Genomic DNA, 18,480 nt, shown 5'->3' with positions numbered 1-18,480 from the left:
TTCGCTTCCCGTCCAGGAAGCCTTTTTTTGTATTTAAAATGACAGGAATAGCGTTAAGTTTGAGGTTTTACACAAACAAACAAAGCTTTGTTTTTGTTTTGAAAGCATGCAAATTAGAACAGACGAAGGGGTCCCCCCAGTTGGAATGGGGGGTCATTTGGGTTCTTTTTTTAGACTGCAATACCCCATACCCATCTAAAGCTACGTTCACACTGCAGCCTGAAGTGACCCAAATATGTTTTTTTAGCCCATATGCGACCTGGATCTGTTCTTCTCATGACAGTCTGAACAACACGGATCCATTTTTTTCCAATGCGACCCAGGCCACTTGGCAATGTGGTCCTGAATCCGATACGAATCTGATCTTTTCAAATGCAACCTGTGTCTGAACGGCCAGGTCGCATTCATCCGACCTGAACGCCATTAATACCCGACAAAGGTCACCATTCTGGGTCTTGCTATAAAGAAACGGCAAGAAAAAGAACAACCATGACTGACGATAATGCGGAGAGCAGTATTTATGTTTAACCATCTTGTGTTTTTATGGTTGGGAAAGATCGCTAGATGTGCTCCGGCACTACATCCATGTTTACTTCCCTAAACACAGAGCAGCTGGCCTGTGATGTCATTGCGTCCTCTACTGCGCATGTGGGACATTTGCGTTGTATGACTGCAGTTCACACAGGGGATCACATACAAGTGGCATATATTTGGAAATGGATTTCACAATAAAATCAGAATTGAACATCAAGGCCTACAGTGTGAACGTAGCCTAAGTGTCTTTTTGTCTGGGGTATTGCAGTCTAATAAAAGAAGCCAAATGAGCCCCATTCTAAAGGGGTGGACCCCTTCCTCTGTTCCAATTTGCAAGTTTTCAAAACAAAAAAAAGGCTTTGTTGGGCTACTGTATAAAACCTCAAACTCAAAGCTATTCCAGACATTTTTAATAGGAAAAGCTTCCTGGATGGGACGTCTTCAAACTTGGAAACAAAGTCCAGTGGATTGTTTTTAATTGTTTTTTTTTTTTTTTTTGGGGGAGTGACCCTGAAGACTGAGAACCTTCACCAATGTATTGTCATTTTGTATACAAAACAACATTTCATTTTGTACAGCTTTCATAACCTTACCATTCCTTAAAGTGCAGCAGTGATTAAATGCAAACAGTGTGAGAGAAAAAAAACATGGTGCAAAAACCTGCATTAATATGGAAGTTCAGAGCATTAAATATGTATGAACCACATTGTGTGGTGCATCAAGCACTAGTTAATACAGCTAGTTTGGTTTAAGGTGTAGGGGTCTGATAAGTACATATGTAATGCTAACTAAAAATAGGTTTCATTTTTGTTTGTGACTTTCCAGCTCCTCGTTTTAATTTACTACATTTCCCAGAATGCTCAGTTGTCGGTTGTGATCATGCGGGATACTGGCATAGAACACGTGACCTATCTCCCCGCATGGTAGCTTCAGTTTGAAGGTGAAGTGTCGGCTGGTGTGAGAGCCGGGCTTTGTATCAAGTAAGTCTGCTTTATTTAATACAACTCAGGCTCGTTTCTGATAGCAAGCCTGTAAAAAAATCCCAGTTTAATCAGTTTTTCTTTAAAATGTGGCGTTTCTTGGCACGAGTCCTACCGTTTGTCAGCTGTGTTATGCTAGCTGGTGTTAGCTAACTTTATGTAAGCGTTTTGTAACGTTACCAAACGGTTATCAAACGATAGAAAAGCTGGCAAGCAGGGGAACTATTGAAAATACCCTCGTTTTCTAATTATTTAAACAAAACTCTGTTGATTTTATGCATAGTTTTGTAATAATAATAATAATAATAAAAAACCCAACAACTTAAAATTGTATAATAACTCTGTTTCTGTTCACATTTCCCAGTCTCATCGTCATATCTGTTAGCATGTGTGAAAGAAACAGAAATGTTTGAAATATTCAATAATCCGCTTGGATTTGTATCTAGCAAAGGTTTAGAAATTTAATAAATGAATCTCTTTTGGTAGGTTTGAATAGATGAACAATAAAAATGTCTTAAAGAGCTCAAATAAACAACTTTAAAATCCTGTAGATTAGGTTAACCACAGCGTTTCAAAACATATTAAATATATTTGAATGTTGTTGAATGTCATATTGTTATTCCAAACAGTTGCTCTTATTATTGAAAAGAAATTAGATTAATTAATTAATTAAATTCATAAAATGAAAAAAATTCTGGCTTGCCACAACTCTGTTCTGCTTTCATTTTTTTTCTTTCTCCAACATAAAAAGTAAATTATGATAATTAATCAGCGGTGTCAAAACTACACACATTTGTTACTTAAGTAGAAGTATAAATAATGCAGTTTAAAAACACTTTAGTAAAAGTTGAATTATCAGCTTGACCTCTTTAATGAATTAAAAGTGAAAAAGTGTGTGCTCAAAAAACTACTTAAAGTATAAAAGTATAAAGTAACCTTTAAAAAAAAAAACAGCCAGATGCCACTATGTGAACTGAAAGCTCAATTTTTCGACTATTTTGAAAAATTCTTGGAGATAGGGCCAAGGATGAGGGAGGTCCTGTTGGTCTCCATCTCTCGCCTGTGTTCAACCTTTCAGACATTTCAATATCTTTTTCTGAATCCGACATTGTAGCATGGCATAGATGATTCACATTTGCAGTTTGAAGAACACCTGCTCGCTTCTGATGATTTCCTTTAGCTAACCAATGAGTGTTTGCGTTATATGACTTATCTAATTACACTAGTTTTCACTAGATGTGGATGAAGCCTATGATTAGCATTGGATGTCGCACATGACGTGAAATAAATGTTTATAAACATTAAACCAAAGCCAAGAGCAATGAGTAACTTTTGTTTTAAAAATGTAAGGAATAGAAAGTACTTGTGTGAAAATGTAATGAGTAGAAGTCAGAAGTAGGAAGAAAAATAAGTAATGGAGTAAAGTATAGATACCTAAAAAGTATTTAAGTACAATAACAAAGTATTTGTACTTCGTTACTTGACACCTCTGTAGTTAATCAATTAATTTCAGGTTTATTTTTGATACATCCAAATTTCTGATAAAGAATAAGCAGGTGCTCAGAGATTGCTTATAAAAGTCTCAATATAGCCCTATAATAAAGAGAGTAATATTGGATAAATGGACGTTGATAAAACAGTGAATGTATTGAAGTAAAGAGGAGGTAATTATAAAGCAAACATAACTTTTTTGTGTAGTTTGCTATATTCTACATTTTTTCTTCCCTAGAAAGTGTTGTCATTTGAGTCTGTAAGTTTAAGAATAGAATAGAAAACCCCTTTATCCCTCAATGGGGGAATTCTGGTGTTTACAGCAGAAAAAAGATCATAGAAAAAAAATCACACAAATGTGGACATTAGAAAAAATGTAAAATGAATAACATAATATTGAAGAGTTAAAAGAGAAAAAATAAAATACTGTACTGTGAAGTGCTTTAACAATATAAAACTCTACATCTGGAGAAAAAAATAACCAGTATATAGCTATGGACATTTTTACAGTAATGGATATTTGAAAAATAGCAGCAACATCAGAGATGTGCAAAATGACAGAAGCATGTTATTTAAATGACTAAGGTTGAAACCTGAATAGGAATTAAAAATTGAAACATTTTAAAAGACTTGAACCAAAGCGTTTACCTGCTTTATGTGACCTGTCTTGGTTTGAGTTGAAGTAAAATGTCTTTTCTTTACCAGTGGATGATTTATTGTGGATAATCTCACCAAATTTTATTTATTTTTTTTGTGTGTTAAAGGAGTACTGATCATGTTGTAAAGTTTTCAGTATTGACAGCATGTGGGATCAGTTGTTTTATCACATGTTCACATCTTTATGAATGTAACCTGCCTGCAGAGAAAATGCCAAAGGGTTAATGGAGTCCTGGTCTCCCAGTTCAATCATTGTTTTTAAGCTAAAATGTTTTCATTCTTCTTTGATATTTACAGATAAAGTATTACCCTAGTACCAACCCTCAACTGTTGACCTGAGATAAATGCATATTATTATTAAACAATCTTTAATGAACCGTTACAGCTTGTCTAAATCTATGGTGGTGTTTTATCTTTTATAACTGTATTAAACACCAGCCTGGTAAATATTTAGTCATTAAATGCTTCGGTGTCATAACATCAACATGAGAAATGTAAGAAAGTTTCTGGAAAAGTTTGGTGTTGATGGAAACATGTCTGAAGGATCTGCTGTATTTCAGCTCCCAAGATGTCGTCCCTGTCGGCTGCCAGTGTAGAGACCCCTGCTGTGACTGCTGGGGCAGAGCAGAAGAAGCCTCTGAAACCATGCTGTGCTTGTCCAGAGACGAAAAAAGTCAGAGATGCTTGGTAAGTAGAAAGCCGGTTAGACTCGGGTATTTTCCCTCTTTTGCTCGTGGAAAACATTTTTGTCATTTGTCTCTTCTAGCATCATTGAGAAGGGAGAGGAGAACTGCAGGGACCTTATTGAGGCGCATAAAGAATGCATGAGGTCACTTGGATTCAAGGTTTAACTCCCGTGTTTTGTTCTTGTGTGACTGTGGTAAGTGTTTTGTTTCCTGCCACACACATTTTTAAACAGCTTTCCAACATAAAGTTTGTAGTTGGCTTTCAAAAGTTTTTAGACCTGTTTAATTTGCATTGATGGTTCAATGAAACAATGTATTAATGCCATATTGCACCTCTGGGCGCCCCTCATTGCCGTCTTGCTTATTGTTTGGATGTAAACCAGGCGCTCTGAATGTGTTTGGTAAGAACGCATCATCAGGGTACCTCTAAAGGTCACTCAACGTGTTTACCCTTCCAGTTCTTTTTCTGGAAGCAATCTACTAAGTTTAACCACTTTTCACTTAAGGTTTGGAAAATCTATAAAAAGGACTATAACTAGGAGTAAAACAGAATTTATTCCAGATCAGTTCAGGTCAGAACAGAGAAAGTGCAGCGTTTCAGCACAGCTGTGGACTCAAGTCGTCAGCACGCGATTGCATCCAAAAACAAACAAGGTCATCTCCTGCTTCTTATACCTCATCAGCCTATGTGTTGCATCAGGTGGATGCTTAGCTGTGCGTGTCAGTTCCTGACACGCCATCAAAACCCTGACCTTGTTCCCTTCTGCATCTAAGCCTCAGGATTACAGATGTGTTCTTCTTTATCAATCTGGCCTCCGGGATGTACCGTTATTTGTGCTAATTATTCAGACAGAAGGCCTGTCCTCATAAAATAGCCTCTGTAAACACACAGTGTTACACTATGTGAAGGAAGACTATGTACTCTATCTACTCTGCTTAACAGGGAGGTAATATAACCAACACATAGATGACTAATAATGGAACACCCTAACAAATGGGTAGAATCGGCTAAAACAGATTTTCCTGTTCAGTGGATTTCTTTACTTTTCTGCAGACTTTTGGTATTGCATTTCTTTTTCAAACAGTAAGGGATGTTTAGATTAGGGTTGTCACGATACTAAACTTTTCAACTCGATACCGATACTAAGGAAAATATTCGATACTCGATACCATTTTCGATACCACAAGGATAAAAACAAAGACTCCAAAATTCAACAGAAATATTTTCATTAATAAATAAAATACAATAAATAAACACAATAAAGGTTGTATGCTGTGCATAATATTAAGCAAGCTTGATAAAAAACTTATAAAATTAAAATTAAGTGTTCCTTCCTTGGCTATGCTTTGCACACATAACAATGACGCTAGCCAAACCAGTTTTAAGAAACAAAAATAATTCTCAGCAGCTGCACCTCTTACAAAAAAAAGTCTGAAACTGAAAAGTGCACAGAATTATTCAATCACACAGTGTTCAGAAAGTGCATTGTCCTCTATTCTGCACTTTAGATGAATGACTGCTTAGGTGCCACTGGTGACGGCACTGTATCGATACTTTTAAAAACGAGTATTGTATCCGGATACAACATTTTAGTATCGATACTTTTTTGAGTTTCGATACTTTTGACAACCCTAGTTTAGATATAATGCCATAGAATCTCACTTAAAGTCGTAGGGAAGTCATATTTAATTGTCAAATCATTCTGGCATAACATGCCAGAATGATTATACGTCAGCCTGAACACCTAAATTCGGCCAATCATATATCAACGGTCATCTGTCAATCAAATTTTTTTTCGGTCATAGCATCTTGATTCATATGTCACAGTTAATATACGCAACGCCTGAAATAAGAAATAAGAATCATTTCCTTTCCCATTGAGTTTGGTCCCAGTGTTCACGGGAATGGACATCTGTGTCTTCAGCAGGCGTAGAGCTAACAGAACTGGCAGCGTTGCGAGGCAAGGGCTCAAACATGTACGGCTGTAAGCCTTTACACCAAACCAAGCTTCTGCCACCCTGGAGTCCTCTTCCACAGCATCTTCGTCCCGCTTTCCTCCTCTAAATAAAAATTTATGACAGAGGAGACTCATCCACGACCTCCTCCTGCATGTTTCCGATGTCCATAACGTTCCTTGACAGTGTAGTTTAGTCTTTTTAGTGCTACTTGGTCCCAATGGAATTTCCCATTGGGAACCTACTAGCAACTGTTGCTAAATGTTTAGAAAGATGCTTCCTAGACACCGGCCACAACCTATCTTGCTTGCGAACCTTCCGCCACAACAATCCGACCCCCTTGATAAACGACCAATCACATTCACTTTATTCACTCGGGTGAAGTCGGGCACCTCTCAGGAGAATTTGGAAATGCAACGGTTGGAACAGCCGCTTCCCTACGACTTAAAAACCCCTTATAATGCATTATTGTTATCATTTGACATGTAGTATTTTATCTGTCAGAGCTTGAAGCCTCCTGTTTTAACTTGCAGCCAGATGTGTTCTGACAGACTAAATCCCAGCTGAACTGAGTTGGTGCTTTATGCAAATGACCGGCTGCCCTTTCTCTGAACCATTCAGATGCCATATGCTGATGCAGTTCAGAAACTGTCACTTAAAAGTTGTTAGTTTTCACTGATTTTCTGCACGGTAACAAACTGTCCGCCATGCAAGGCTTCCTGCACTCTGCTGTGGATAAATGAAGCCATCCTGAAGCTCTATGCAGAGTTTATTTCATGTTTCAACATTTTCTTATGATTCAACATTACAGGCATTTAAATTTAATCTTTTGCTAAATAAATTCGACTTGCTGTAACTTTTACATTTATCTGTGCTCTATAATTTAATCTGTAGTTTGTGAAATAACTTCAACACAAAGCTGAATGATTTCTTGTCTCCTCTGCAGTGTGATGGCGTGAGTGGAAGATGACCCAGGAGATCCTTTTCTTTTTTTCACACTCTTATTTATAACTCCACTGGAAGAGAAATGTGATATTAAGCACTTGAAAGGATGGCTTTATTTTTTTTTTCTAACTCTGTAAAATGTGCAGTTTGAATATCTTAAAGGCTGTGTGATCATGAATAAAAGTCCTATGCAATAAAAGTGTTTGTACATTCATTTAGAAAGGTTGCTGATGTCCCTCTCTGTTAATAAGGTTTGCCTGGCCCACAGTTGGTGCTCCTGGTATGCACTTGTGCTTAAAAATAACTCCTGACCCTGTAGAGTCAATACTTGGCATATCTGCATTCTCCATAGTGTCACTGAAGTGTTCTGATTGTAGACATGCATCCTAACGCTGCTAGAAAACTGGTTGCAGTGATAACCAGTTTTTTTTTTTTTATTACATATTAACCCTTTATTTGAATAAATCAGATCATTAAGAAAGAAATGGAATTGATCTAAATGGTATTAAGTTTAAAAATTGCTTCAAGTGGTTAGTTTTTTTTTTTCTAAGCAAGTGTTTAGTGACGTAAAGAGTCAGAAAACCTTTGAAAGAAACTGAGTTATGAGGAAATTTGATTAGTTTAATGTGAGAAGAAATATTAAAATTAACACGGTGATTAGTGTAGTTTATACCACAGTTACTGGAAGTAGAGATGACTGATACAGGGTAATATGACATCAGAATAACATCCTCAATGTTTTGAAATTGATTCTTGGGAGCTGATGTTGCTTTATCTTTTACTTCACAGAAATGAAAAAAGTTACAATAATCTAAACAATCAACAATTGTTAGCAAATGGATGGAGGAGCAAAGCATAGGATCTCAAGAAATTGCTGCCGAATGCATCAATGAATCAGTAAATTCATCCAAGTATCAGATGATACAGATACAAGGAAGAAATGCTAACATGGGTTAAAAGATATCGGCCTATCTTTAAAAGGAAAAGATGCATTTATTGTTGAAAACCTCCAAATTTCACTTGTAGATTCATTTTTATTTATGCAGTTCAGTTGATATTTATGAAGCAATAACATATCCAGGCTAGAAACAAGATGTATCAAAAACACTAAAAATATCCCATCAATCTTAACATGAAATTTAAATCCTCTAAACGAGATGCTAGAGGAAGCTGCACAGATCTAAACTTCCCTATAACTTCCCACACCTGAGGCTGTGCACTGCTGGTCAGCTTTCAGGAAAAAAAGCCCACTTAAATTTTTCCTGACAAGAAAGATCAGATCAGCGGATGGGGAATATTTTTGGTTATGAAGATGTTCTATTACCAGCTTCAGCCAGCTGGTAATACATGCCACATCACTCGCTTTTCTATTTTCCTTCGAATACGAAATAAGTTACTCAAAGTGTCCTATTAAAACCCACACTAACCCGCCTCAGTTGAGTTGGTGATTGTGGTAACGTCTTAAATACCCTGAATACATGCAGCCTGATCTTTGTTATAATGACTGGAATCCACATATTTCTGAGATGCTGTTAGAGTTGCGGGTGGAGAGCTTCCCGTGTGCTCGCTGGTGGTGCTAGTATGTGTTTACTGAAACCTGACCTCCACTCCTTCTCTGTTTATTTCTGTGCCTACAAACACACCCGTGAAGACACGGTCCTGGGGGTGGGAAGGACTGGACTCATGGAGTTTGGATGAAACTTTAGGTGTGTGGCACTTTTTCTGTTCTCTAGGTGTGTTTCTTATCATGCCGCCTATCTTTTACTCCATGTTTCCTGTCCCTGTCTCTCTGTTATGTTAAGTAGCAGGCCTGCTCTCTGTCTGTCGCTCTCCTCCTTGGGTTTTAATTCCAAACATGGTTATCCTTTTAGGGCCCTATCAGTGTCCCCTCCCTTATCCCTTCTTCTCCAGCTGTTGGCTCTTCAGTGTTGGCTGGTGGCTGAGAGGAACAGGCAGGAGAGCAAAGACAAGGCGAGGAGCCAGAGGACAGAGGAAGGGACTGAGGATGAGAGGAGGAGGAGAAGAAGGGCAGACCCATTCCAGCTGTGTTTCTGGAGCAAACGGAGGCGTGAGAACTTCTTCACATTGAAGAATTTTCCACTAGACTGCGAGGGAACAAACATTTTTACTGTTTATTTTTATCCAGCTGTAAGCAAAACACTTCAGCTTGTAGCTTTTGACAGGAGAGGAGTTACTCTAGATATTTGAAATCCTGTTCCTTCATTTTTTCTGTGCATCAAGAGCTGTGTGAGATTTCACAAACCGAAAACATGAGCGCAGAAAACTCCACCCTGTGGGAAAGCTTGTTTTCTCCACCTGTGTGCGATGGCTGGAGCAACAACACAGAGGGGGCCATCTACCATCTGGGAAACACCTTCATGTTCCTGGGCTACATGGGAGGCAGCGGGGCCTTCGGCGCCCTCTTCATCTTCGGCTTTCTGTCCCCCGCTTTCCTGTGCCTCACCCTGTGGGGCTGGTTGACCGTGTGCGGCATGGACGTCTTCTCCTGGAACCTCCTGCTGCTGGTGGTCTCCCTGCTGCAGATCTGCCACCTCCTCTACCGGCTTCAGCAGGAGGGCATCCGCAGTGAGGAGCTGACCTCCCTCTACCGGGCCGTCTACCTGCCGCTGGGTGTGCCTGTCCAGGTGTTCAAGGACATCGCCAAGGCTTTTGAAAACAAGGCTGTGGAGCTAAAGGCTGGAGAGATGTATGCTGTGGAGGGGAAGACGTACATCGACCAGCTTTCCTTTCTGCTGTCTGGGAGGTGGGGAGTGTTTGAGTGTTAATGAGTGCTAATGATTTAGAAACTCCATTACAGTCGTAGGGAGATCATATTTAAATATCAAATCATTCTGGCTTAAACATGTTATAAATCTTTATCAGACGATATTGTCCCAAAATTTAGAAAATTTCTATTCTTAAAAAAAATCCTGTCTTTTTTTTCTTATCTAGGGGAGGCCAGTAAGTTATACGTCAACCTGAACACCTAAATTCGACCAATAATATATCAACGTTCATCTGTCAATCCAATTTTTTCAGTCATAGCATCTTGATTCATATGTCACAGCTATTATACGCAACGGTTGAAATAAGAGTAATTTACTTTCCCATTGAGTTCCGTCCCAATGTTCACGGGGATGGACATCTGTGTCTTCGGCAGGCTTAGAGCTAACAGAATTGGTAGCGTTGCGAGGCAAGGGCTCAAACATGTACGGCTGGAAGCCTTTTACACCAGTTTTTTTCAACCCTGGTGCTCAAGGCACACTGCCCTGCATGTTTTAGATGTTTCCCAGCTTTCACACACCTGTTATCAATTGATAGCAGATTATCAGGCATTGCTGAACTGCAATCATCTGAATCAGGTGTGCTGAAGCTCAGAAACATCCATTTATATTTAGTGCTACTTGGTCCCAATGTTATTTCCCATTGGGTACCTACTAGCATTAAGTTGCTAACTGGTTAGCAAGATGCTTCTGACAAGCCGGTCACAACGAAACTTGCTTGCAAATCTTTCTGCACAACAATCCCACCCTCTTGATAATCGACCAATCACGTTCACTTTCTTCACTCAGGTAAAGTTGTGCACCACTCGGGAGAATTCGGAAATGCAACGGTTGAAACAGCCGTTTTCCCTACGACTTTAACTTATTTCAGGTAAATAATATCTGAACAGGGTTGCTCAGTGGACCAGTGGGTAGCACTGCTGTCTTGCACCATCAAGGTTCTGGGTTCGATTCCTGGCCCAGGGTCTGCATAGAGTTAGCATGTTTTTCTCTCCGGGTACTCCGGCTTCCTCCCACAGTCCAAAAACATGACTGTTAGGTTAATTGGCTTCTCTAGATTCTCCTTAGGTGTGAGTGTGTGTGTGTGTAAATGGTTTGTCCTGTGTGTCTCTGTGTTGCCCTGCGATGGACTGGCGAACTGTCCAGGGTGGACCCTGCCTCTTGCCCGTAGACATCTGGAGATAGACACCAGCACCCCTCACGACCCTGCTTGGGATTAAGCGTGTACAGGTATCCCCAAACTCGGTCCTCAAGGCCCCCTGTCCTGCAGGTTTTAGAGGTTTCCTTGCTCTAGCACAGCTGATTTTAATTGAAAGCTGATTAACAGGCTTTTGGTCTACTGCAATCACAGGGGGCCTTGAGGACCGAATTTGGGGATGCCCGGTGTAAGAAAATGGATGGATGGATGGAATATCTAAACAGCATTGTTTTAAAGCAAGAATAATTATTGTATTTGCATTTCATCTAATTTATCCAGACAATTGCCCTTATTTACATTTTTTATAGATTTTTTTTGCAGTGTTTACAGATGACTGAGGGGGGAGTATTTGGATTTACCCTGATCACACACAAAGACCAGTTTTTTTTATAAAGTAACGAGTATTTAACCAATTATATGTCCGTTAATATGTTATCTCATATTTCTCAAAGCTTAATTTATCCCTGATAATTGATCAGTTGTTCATCATTTTATAGAAGGTGACAATTCTGCTTTATTACACATAAAAGCATAAAGCTTGAAGGGGTTTTCAATGGCCACTTCCAATTTAGATTATTCTACCACTATTTTAGGTTTCAGTTTTAGTAATAAGTGGTGAAAACTGAATCAAGATCTCAAACTGAGAAAAAAAACCCAATGTCATTTTATTCAGAACTCATTAGATGAAGCAACAAGTGAGAAGTCCAAGTTCAATTTAAACAATACTTTGTTTGACCGATTGATTCTTTCAGTAACACATTGTACAATATGTTTTGTTGGAATCTGAAATTATTTAGGGCAATAAGAAATATACAAGGACTAATTCAACTTCAGGCCATGGGTTCGCTGGGTAAAGGCCATTCGCCCAAACACCAGACATCATTTAGATGGTTTTTAGGCTAAATCTGGTTAGCCAGTCTTGATTTAGTCCAGAAATAGTTGTTGAAAATTGGGCTGCGTTTGTTCCGTCTGATATCGTCCCACTTTAATCCAATAATAGACAATGAAAAAACCTTGAACCTTTTAACAATCTGAAAATTACGACTTTTCCCATTTTCACTTTTCAACCAAATGTAGACGTTGTTTGGATGATAACCATGTAATCTTTTCTATGCCTTTTCAATGTCTGTTTGCTTGGTGGGATGTCCAGTCAGAGCCTGAAGATGCTATTGGCTCAGAAAAGTTTGACTGTAAGAGCCATAGCTGGTGTAGTAATTGTTTTGCCCTACCAGTGGGTGATGCTGTAATGTTGCCACAGAAGGAGGAAGAAGAACAATGAACCCAACACTGTGACAAGGTGGTTCACCTGATACTTTTTAGCCAAATTAAGTTGTTCAAACTGTCCTAAAGAAGTTTCCACAGGGGGTGGCTTAAAGTTTTCCCATTCATGTTTCAGGTTTCAAATTCTTTGCATGGACTTTACTCCCTATCTGACCAGGGCATTTAGCTGATTGTCCCGAACCTGGCTTTGTGTGGACAGAGTCAAAACTTCTGTGTAAAAGCAAACTGAAAGAAAACAGAGGTGTGATTTTTCTCCCTTACCAAATCCTGGACCAGACGTGTGAATAAGCTCTTAGCTTTATCTGGTGCTGAAGCACCCCCTTTCTCCTGCAGCCCTGGGAAACTGTCTATCCATCCATCCATTTTCTCTTATTAAAGGGATGGTTATCCTCCCGCAGCAGTGTGTCGCAGTGAGTTTATCTCAGATATTTTTGATTTATGCCCAATATTGAAGCGTGGTCTGCGCTATGTTATTCCACACCACAATGCAAGAGGGACAATCAGGAACTAACTGTGGGTCTAGATACGGCCGAGGCGGTGAGGAAGTGGAGGCAAGTTTGTCCGACAACCGAGGGACATGAAGGCAAAAAGGTGCGGGTATCCAGGTGGAAAAAGGGTCCCAGCGTTCTCGGGCACCTTGCTCTTCTAGCTGGTCCATCTTCACGAGTCGTTTTCCACAATGGCGGTCATACAAACAAAACAAGCCGGTAAGGTACCAAACAGGAAGTACGCATAGTGTAGAGCGGATGTAGATTTGACCAATGAGAGGCCTCCTGTCTGCGGTCACCTACAATTTTGGAGAGGTGCACCAGAGTGTCACATGCAGATGACCTGGTTTCTGAGTATAAATTAGCCTTTAGTCCTTGTCAGGGACGCGGTGGGGCTGGTGCCTATCTCCGACGGTCTATGGGCAAGGCGGGGTACACCCTGGACAGGTCGCCAGTCTGTCGCAGCGCAACACAGAGACATACAACCATGCTTGCTCACTCACACTCACACCTGAGAGCAATTTAGAGAAGCCAATTAACTTAACAGTCAAGTTTTTGGACTGTGGGAGGAACCCAGAGTACCAACACATGCATAGGGAGAACTTGCAAACCCCATGCAGAAAGACCCTGGGTCAGGAATCAAACACAGAAGATTTTGCCACTGCACCATCCTGCAGCACAAGAACTGCCCACTCAGCCCAAAATAAATAAATACATAAATTAAAAATGAACAAGATCCTTAGACACAAATAACCCTGGTGGTTCTGAATCTTTTGCAAAGTTCTGGAGGTTTGCTGTTTATGCTCTAAGAATCAAAGCTGTTGCAGTCGGTCTTACTCAAGATAATAAATGTTGAGTTAGCATGATACCATGTACTTGTAAAAGATCAAGAAAGTTCCTCTTGTAGATGTTATCTAAATAAAAAAAAGATGTATCCTTTTAAGATGATAATATTTCACAGGATGAAGCTAAGTTACTAGAGAGGGTTCTGTCTTGCCTTGTTTGACAGTTTTAAATAAATATGTCTATTATTGAGCTATTATCAGTAACTTTGCTAAAATTAGATGTCAGTTTTGACTCTTGGCAGCTTTTTTCCTCACAGGAAATGTTCTCTTCATCCAAACATCCTCAGAGCAGAGCTGCATTAGATCTCTCGAAGCTACAGCGGAGAAATGTTGTAAACAGAATATTTCTGTCCGTGACTCATCAGTGTGGGTCCCAGTGCAATCTACCAGCATTTTAGTTATATCTTTATACCCACAATAAGGGAGTAGAGTCGGCCTGCTTTCCTTTACCTTGAATTAAATCTTGTGCATGAGGTAGAGAGCGCTGTGAGACTGAGACAAATTTGGAACAACAAACAAATACCAGAACAGTTGCTTTCGAGGAAGTGCTGAGATGTTACGCAAGCGGATTTTGTGCCTGTTTTTAATGTGCCACAAATGCAGACTCGAAGCGGCCAACATATGTTTTGTATTTTTAGGTTTTACTTAACTGTAATTTAATTTTGTTTTGACCTAAATATTGAAGAAGAAAAAAACAAAACAAAGGAAAGAGTTTTTTATTTGAAGAAAAAAGCAAAAACACTGATACATGTGGATAATTCGCCTCCTCAGTATGCAGTCGAGTTCTCCAGAGTCCTAATGACCTGATTATTCGACTCAGATTTGCTGAAGCAGACACACAACAAAAGAGTTTCAAGAAACCCGACCTCGAAGACTGAAATTGAATACCCCTAACCAGGATGATCACATTAAAAGATTAAAGCAAGCCTTTTTAAGATTTTTCAAACTGTTTCCACCCTTAGAGAAACTTTCATGGAGCAAGATAGTGTCCTCTCCTTGTTTCATTGAGGAAATTAGGTTCTTAATATATGTTAACACCAAGGGATAAAAAGGCAGGGACTCCTCTTCCTGCTCTAGTGTTCTCTGCCCAGCTGACATCTCCAATTTACTGCTGTCCTCCTTAGACTTCCCATTGTTAGCCTCCAGAGCCAGCCTTGGCCAGCTGCCGCCTTCACCCTGCTCTGGTGCTCTGTCTACTTCTCCAATGCTTCTCCAATCTACAGCTGTCCTCCTCCAATCTCCTACTGTCATTTTATTTTTATTTTTTTTTCTCCAGAGAGGGGCACTGCTGGTGGCTTTTTACTAGCGGTGAAATTTCAGCCTGGGTTTTAGCTGCAATTTCCCTGCTGCTCTTGTCTGAGTTCCAGAATAATGTCTTACCTATCAGCCAGGATCTAGCCTTAGTTTCTGGACTCACTGAACTTAGACCACTTTTGCTGGACCCTGAACAAAGAACTGGCTAAACTGACTAATTGAACCCTTCGTTGCAGGAAGTTCCTTGCTTTTTCCTAGTGTCAGAATGCAAAGAGATATCTGGATTTTCTTTCCGAAACATTAACTCCATGACCAGAGATCTCAGATATGGTTCACAGCTAATAGTAGATTGGACACACTGGAACAGGTGAGTCCAATATGCACAGTTTAACTGCCTGTGCAGATTGGACTCACCTGTGCTGGGCTGACAGATACATGGCATGGAGATGACTTCTTGACTCCACATGCCTCACCTGTGGTTAATAGATAACTGGACAGAAATTGTAAAATATGCTAACTCTCCACAATACTTACTTTGCATATTGCATCACAGATTACGACTGCAAAGACCTCCACCTCAGTCTGTCCCACAAACATCTTAATCCTCTCCTCTTCAGTTTGACCTTATCTCTCTCATTTTTGCTCACAGGATCAATGTCTCTTTGGAGGGTCAGTTCCTGCATTACATTCACCGCCATCAGTTCCTCGACTCTCCTGAGTGGGAGTCTCTCAGACCAAACGAAGAGGGGAAGTTCCAGGTATTATATCCAACATACAGATCACTTAAATTTCGTCTGTTGAAGCTAACTCTGCAGCCATTTTTTCATATGACTCTTCATTAAAGGTATAGTGGACAATCTTTCGACTGTGAGCTCATGCCAGTCTATGTGACGTGCTCACCTAATGCTACTGCACATCATTGTCTCAAGCTAGTGTCTTGTTTCTGTGCATGTGCACTTGTAGTGTTTATGTAAATCTATTGAAAATCTGACATAGCGTAATGTAAGTATCTTCTTTTGCTTGGGGTCTTCAAGCAATGCAGACAAACGATAAACAGAGCTGTGCACAAGGTCAAGGGGGTTTGAGCATGCTCGTGCACCCCAGAGGAGCAGGTAGGATTGTCTTACTCATGCACAGTCATTGAATAGGTGGCTTGGGTGTTTCTTACTGTTGCAAGGTACACAGCAGATTCCCCGGGAGGGATTTGAGGCCACAGACTCCCCAGGGGAAAGTCACATTTATCAGTCAGACAAAAGGATACCCCTTTGATTAATCAGTTGGAGGCATAGTGATAGCACCATACTGTCACATTGCCTCAATTTAAGGAAAAATAGTTCACTATACCTTTAAATAATTATTTTCAATGAAGCAACCAAAGAGTCCATCTTTACTCTGTTGCTGCAAGGCTTTGAAACAGAAAGGCATGCTCTAATAAAGCAGGAAGATAATACTTCCAAAAGTAGACAGACATTTTAATGTGTTTAAGTGTGTTTAAATGAAGGGGTTTGACCTTGAACTTTCTGTAGGTGACACTGACGGCAGAAGAAGACTCTCGCTATGTCTCATGGAGTCGCCGCCGTCTCTATATGCTGATATCCAAGGACCGCTACATTGCCCGTCTCTTCTCCGTAATGCTTGGCTATGACATTTCCGAAAAACTTTACAACCTCAACAACAAGCTCTACATTAAGAGTGGTGTGTTGTTGGACATCCGCCTTCCAAGCCTCTACCATGTCCTGGCACCCTCCTCTCAGGGCAGTGAAGGTGGCAGCGGTAGTGATGGTGGCGGCGCCAAAGAACAACAGCGTCCAGAACCAGCCTACCAGGTGTCCAATCCCGGACCATCTCAAACCCTCAAACATGATCCACAGGGACCAAGGACAACTGGCAGCAATGTGCCCCCCGAGCATGGCCCCTATCAGCGCCCTTGGGCACCAGACGCGGAGATGCCATCTGGTGAGGATTCTACTAGCCTGGTCCTGGAGGACTTTGCTGATGTGGCGGGCTCCTTAATGGACTATGGCAGTGAGAGAGATTATTTAAGGTAGAGAGGCAGGGTGCTGGAGCTAACACACTGGGTCACCACTTAAGCTACATGTAAGTACCTCACTTGGCTGGATTGGGTTGCATGGGGGGAGTGTGTGCATGGAAGTGTTGCGTTGCACAACTCTTACTAACATGGCTTTGTAGTGATTAAAAGGGAAAGAAAAACACCTAGAATCACATCGTCAAGAATAATACTTGAAATTTATTTAGTGGTCGTTAAAACATCACCTTCTACCTTTTAGCCACTAGGAGCTGTACATCTGTAACGTCAGAGTTTAGCCCCCCTGAAAGCAACTTGCTGCGCTGCACTGTTGCAAAATAAAACATTCTCCCTTTGAGTTTTGGAATTCGAGAGCAGACATATCTGAACCAGCAGGTTAAAAGGTCATCGAGTTACTTATAAATACAAGGCCACATTCACCCCTCTAGATTATATTCTACATCAGAGAACCAAAACAAATGTACGTCTGATCAGTTTTTTTTTTGCCTAGCAACCACTTTTAGCTTAGTTAGCTCTTGTTCTCATAGTCGTAGGGAAGCGGCTGTTCCAACGGTTGCAGTTCGGAATTCTCCCGAGTGGTGCCTGACTTTACACGATAAAGTGAGTGTGATTGGTCGTTTATCAAGGGAGCGGGAAGGTTCGTCATACATTTTTTATTTAGAGGAGGAAAGCGGGGACGAAGATGTTGTGGAAGAGGACGCCAGGGCGGCAGAAGCTTGGTTTGGTGTAGAAGGCTTACAGCCGTACATGTTTGAGCCCTTGCCTCGCAACGCTGCCAGTTCTGTTAGCTCTACGCCTGCTGAAGACACAGATGTCCATCCTCATAAACACTGGGATGTAACTCAATGCTAAAGTAAATTATTCTTATTTCTTATTTCAACCGTTGCTATATTATATTATATTAGCTGCAACATATGAATCCAGATGCTATAACAAAAAAAATTTGATTGACAGATAACCGTTGATATATAATTCAATACCAGCATCGATACCAGCCAATTGCTATATACCGAGCTAAAAATAATTGTATATGTCTCAAATTAAGCTAATAATTGGGTAAAAAGTTATGCAGTGTTGCTTTATGTTCTCTGTTTCTCTCTCAAGTGCACAAATGTTCAGTTTTAATGAAGTTGTATATTAATAATGCACGCTAATCGTACACACAGATTTTGCAATAAGAAAGCAAAACTCACTTTTACTTTCTTAAATGTTCAGGTTTGAGTGGTTAATAACATTCTTAATTGACCGAAAGGGTTGTATTTGTTCAACAATAAATTTTATCCTCACAAATACAACTAGCATAATAACTGTCCAAACTGGGTATATATATATATA

At 40.1% G+C, this 18,480-nt stretch overlaps 2 protein-coding genes across 4 annotated transcripts in view; both read left to right on the top strand.

Moving 5' to 3' along the window:
* The first annotated feature begins 1,417 nt into the window (after window positions 1-1,417).
* Window positions 1,418-7,460, top strand: LOC107087345 (cytochrome c oxidase copper chaperone). The gene is made up of 4 exons (XM_015378878.1): window positions 1,418-1,514; window positions 4,223-4,349; window positions 4,429-4,542; window positions 7,251-7,460. Exons 2-3 carry the CDS (start codon window positions 4,231-4,233, stop codon window positions 4,511-4,513), a joined length of 204 nt encoding a protein of 67 aa, XP_015234364.1. The 5' UTR covers window positions 1,418-1,514; window positions 4,223-4,230; the 3' UTR covers window positions 4,514-4,542; window positions 7,251-7,460.
* A 1,545-nt stretch (window positions 7,461-9,005) lies between these two features.
* The window catches only part of popdc2 (popeye domain containing 2), a 17,691-nt gene continuing 8,216 nt past the window's right edge, over window positions 9,006-18,480 (top strand). Inside the window, exons 1-4 of one of the 3 annotated variants that reach the window (XM_015378877.1) lie at window positions 9,006-9,356; window positions 9,491-10,013; window positions 15,748-15,856; window positions 16,625-17,195. In XM_015378877.1, the coding sequence (XP_015234363.1) occupies window positions 9,520-10,013; window positions 15,748-15,856; window positions 16,625-17,146 (1,125 nt within the window). In that variant the 5' untranslated portion in view covers window positions 9,006-9,356; window positions 9,491-9,519 and the 3' untranslated portion in view covers window positions 17,147-17,195. Of the gene's footprint in view, window positions 10,014-15,747; window positions 15,857-16,624; window positions 17,196-18,480 lie in introns of all 3 variants that reach the window. The other 2 variants (XM_015378876.1, XM_015378875.1) reach the window with 2 other exon arrangements.

Source organism: Cyprinodon variegatus, unplaced genomic scaffold, assembly GCF_000732505.1.
Source record: "Cyprinodon variegatus isolate N-32 unplaced genomic scaffold, C_variegatus-1.0 Scaffold181, whole genome shotgun sequence".
Lineage (NCBI taxonomy): Eukaryota > Metazoa > Chordata > Actinopteri > Cyprinodontiformes > Cyprinodontidae > Cyprinodon > Cyprinodon variegatus.
Note: the sequence above shows the minus strand (reverse complement) of the source record. Positions and strands in the feature narration are given on the sequence as shown.

Bases quoted from the DNA above. Each gene is read 5' to 3' on its own strand.
- LOC107087345 (XM_015378878.1), top strand. From the start codon at position 4,231: ATGTCGTCCCTGTCGGCTGCCAGTGTAGAGACCCCTGCTGTGACTGCT. The intron at 4,350-4,428 runs GTAAGTAGAAAG...TGTCTCTTCTAG, and splicing joins AAAAAAGTCAGAGATGCTTG to CATCATTGAGAAGGGAGAGG.